Source organism: Pinus tabuliformis, chromosome Q (assembly GCF_031772625.1).
Source record: "Pinus tabuliformis cultivar Carrire ecotype Pingquan chromosome Q, CPIR1, whole genome shotgun sequence".
Classification (NCBI taxonomy): domain Eukaryota; kingdom Viridiplantae; phylum Streptophyta; class Pinopsida; order Pinales; family Pinaceae; genus Pinus; species Pinus tabuliformis.
The window spans coordinates 644721507-644724315 of record NC_142296.1 but is presented as its reverse complement, the minus strand read 5'-3'; the positions used below and the strand labels follow the sequence as shown (position 1 = coordinate 644724315).

The following is a 2809-nucleotide window of genomic DNA, read 5'->3' as shown; positions in this document are numbered from 1 at the left end:
CATTGTTAGTGATTTTCTCAATTTCTTGTCTTTTGTCTCCTTCCGGCTCTTGCAGGATCTGATTGAAGTGGTTGCGAAATTCTTCCTCGATTTCCTCATGCGATTCTACTCTCTCGCCTCCAGGCTTTTGAATGAACGGAATGCTATTGTGCATTCTTCTTTGAATGGTGGTTCTGTGGACGAATTTAGTGTTGCGTTCACCCTCCTTTAACCATCTGATTCTGGACTTTTGTTTCCAGTAGATTTCCTTCTTCTTCTGTCTGTCCTCAATCTGCCTGTGAAGGTGCCTTTCCTGTTCTAGTGTCCCTTCTGTGTGTCCCTCAGTGATGACTTTTTGATGGAGATCCGCTAGTTCCCGATTGAGCTCTAGCTATGCTTTGAATATGTCTCCAAAGGTTTCTCTGTTCCATCGCTTTAGGTGGAATTTTAGGAATCGGAGCTTCTGTTGGAAATTGTACATCTTGGATCCTTCTGGAGGGGTGAAGGAGGACCAGGTGGCTTTAACAAAGTCTTTGAAATCAGGGTGTGAGAGCCAGAAAATTTCGAAATGAAAGGGTCTTTGGGTCTGGTTTCTGGGGCGTTGCCATTGGAGAGCTATTGGCCAGTGATCCGAGCCTGTATGCGGGAGAATGGCGGCTGAGAAATCTCCTCCAAGATGGATCGCATTATCTGAGATGAGGAAGCGATCTAGCTTGGAAGCAATTTGGTGTTTGCCTGCTCTGCGGTTACTCCATGTGAATGTACCATTGCAGAAGGGCATGTCTATAAGGGAGGCACTTTGAATGAAGTTCTTGAAATGAGTATTTTCCTGCTCCAGCCTATTTCGTCCTCCTATTTTTTCCTCTAGCTTAGTGATCATGTTGAAATCTCCTCCAATAATCCAGAGAGGGTATCTTCTGGTGTTATTCAGAGCTTCAATGGTGTCAAGAAGTGCTATTTTGTTCCCTGTGTCCTGCGGGAAGTATACATTCGAGAGGTTCCCATGTACATTCGTGCCCAAAATGTGGAAGACTGCCTGTATGAGGTGATGAGAGGCATGGAACTCTGAGAGATCTATTGCTTGAGTATTCCATGCTATGGCGAGTCCTTTTGACGCTCGTGATGCATCTACTGCTACTGAGCGGCATCCTGGCCAAGCTTTTGTGAGGATGTTGCCCAAAGTGGTGCCATTGCATTTGGTTTCCTGGAGTAGACAAATTTGTGGCTTCTCCGCTTTAATCATGTTTTTTAGCATTCTAAGTTTACCTGGGCTATTGAGCCCTCTTAAATTCCATGAAACCAGCTTCATGGTTCAACCAATTGGAGAGGGTTTGTAGTACTTTCTCAGTTTCGCATACCTGCCTGAGTCAACCAGGATTTTCCCTACCTCAATCGTTCTTTGTAGATCTATTTTTCGTCCCCTCTTTTTTGATTCTTTTGGAGGCTGGCTTCCGTCCCACTGACTGCTTGGTTGAATCCCAAGTTGCTTCTACTGGTATGCTCGTGAGATGACCACTTCCAACTTGCTGAGTTGGGCTTCTGAGATGCTATCGTAAGCCTGCGCTTTGCATGCAAGTTCCAGTTCTTGGATATCCAGGCCCTGCAGGTCTACGCTTTCCGGTTCCTCTTCCATTGGTTGCGCCTGCGTGTCTTCTTCCTCAATCTGTTTTCCATTAGGAGGAGCATCTGATTTGTCTTCCATTTCTTCTTCCTTGTCGTTCTTTGCCTGATCCTTCGAATCCCCAGAGGGGGGATCATTGAAGCGGGTGGGGGAATGGCGAGTGGGGGAAGAGGTGTAAGGGGGAGGGTGGGATGAAGATGAGGGATGGGATGGGTTAGCTTCAGTAGTTGGGGGCGGTTCCTCGGAAGATTGAGCTAGGATTTCAAAACTATTCTTGGATGCCGGACCACTGGAGCTGTAATGCTGGGGCTTTTGCCCATTTGGGGGTTTCCTGTGCGCACGTCGTCGACTTGGGGCTTTTGTGAAGCCATCCTGGGCATCAGAGGCAGAAGGATCAGTAGCTTTGGCATTCAAGGGGCAGTCACGGAAGGGATGTCCTAGAGCATGGCACCTTCTGCACTGGAATGGCACATGTTCATAATCCAAGGGTTGGATCAATTCTTCGTCGCAGTGAGAGAGATGTATCGAATCTGGCAGTGCTTCATTCAGCCGCATGAAGACACAGATGCGCGCATAGGAAATGAATCTGCGTGTTTTTGTTTCTTCTGCAGATCTAATGTATTCCCCTAGTCCATTTCCAATTTTCATGAGGATGTTCTTGTCCCAATACTCATCTGGAAGTCCATACATTCTGATCCAGACTGGCGCCCAGGTGAGGTCTTCCTTGTCCGGGTTGAATCTTGGTATCCAATCTCTCATGTACAGGCCCGCTGCGTTGAAGAAGTGAGGTCCTATTCCCAGTACCCTGAGTTTGTCTTCAATACAGTAGAAGATTACTGTAAAGAAACCCTTAGGCCCTAACTGCAGAGTAACATCGCCTTTTGGCTTCCATTTTGCTGCAATCCACCCATATAGAGCTCTTTCCGTTGGCCAGAACCCTATAAATTTCCCAATGATGGCATGGTCTTTCATGAACTCGATTCGTGCATCTATTATGTGCCCCGGTAACTCTATTCTTGGCCTTCCTGTGGCTACTGGCTTACAGGTTGTAGAGGATACCTTTGGCGCTTCCTCCGGGTTTTTTCCCCTTCCCTGATTGCCGCTGTCATTGTCTTGTCGTCCTTCTGTTTTCCTGTGTTCAGGCTGTTGTTTTTTCCCCTTGTTCAGGATCTCATTGTTAATCGATCCAAAACGGAGTGCATGGTCCTC

At 47.1% G+C, this 2809-nt stretch overlaps 1 protein-coding gene across 1 annotated transcript; it reads right to left on the bottom strand.

The window, feature by feature from the left end:
- Nucleotides 1-370: 370 nt before the first annotated feature.
- Nucleotides 371-1288, bottom strand: LOC149221132 (uncharacterized). Its single transcript, XM_089387332.1, has one exon. It carries the CDS (start codon nucleotides 1286-1288, stop codon nucleotides 371-373), a length of 918 nt encoding a protein of 305 aa, XP_089243458.1.
- Nucleotides 1289-2809: the final 1521 nt, after the last annotated feature.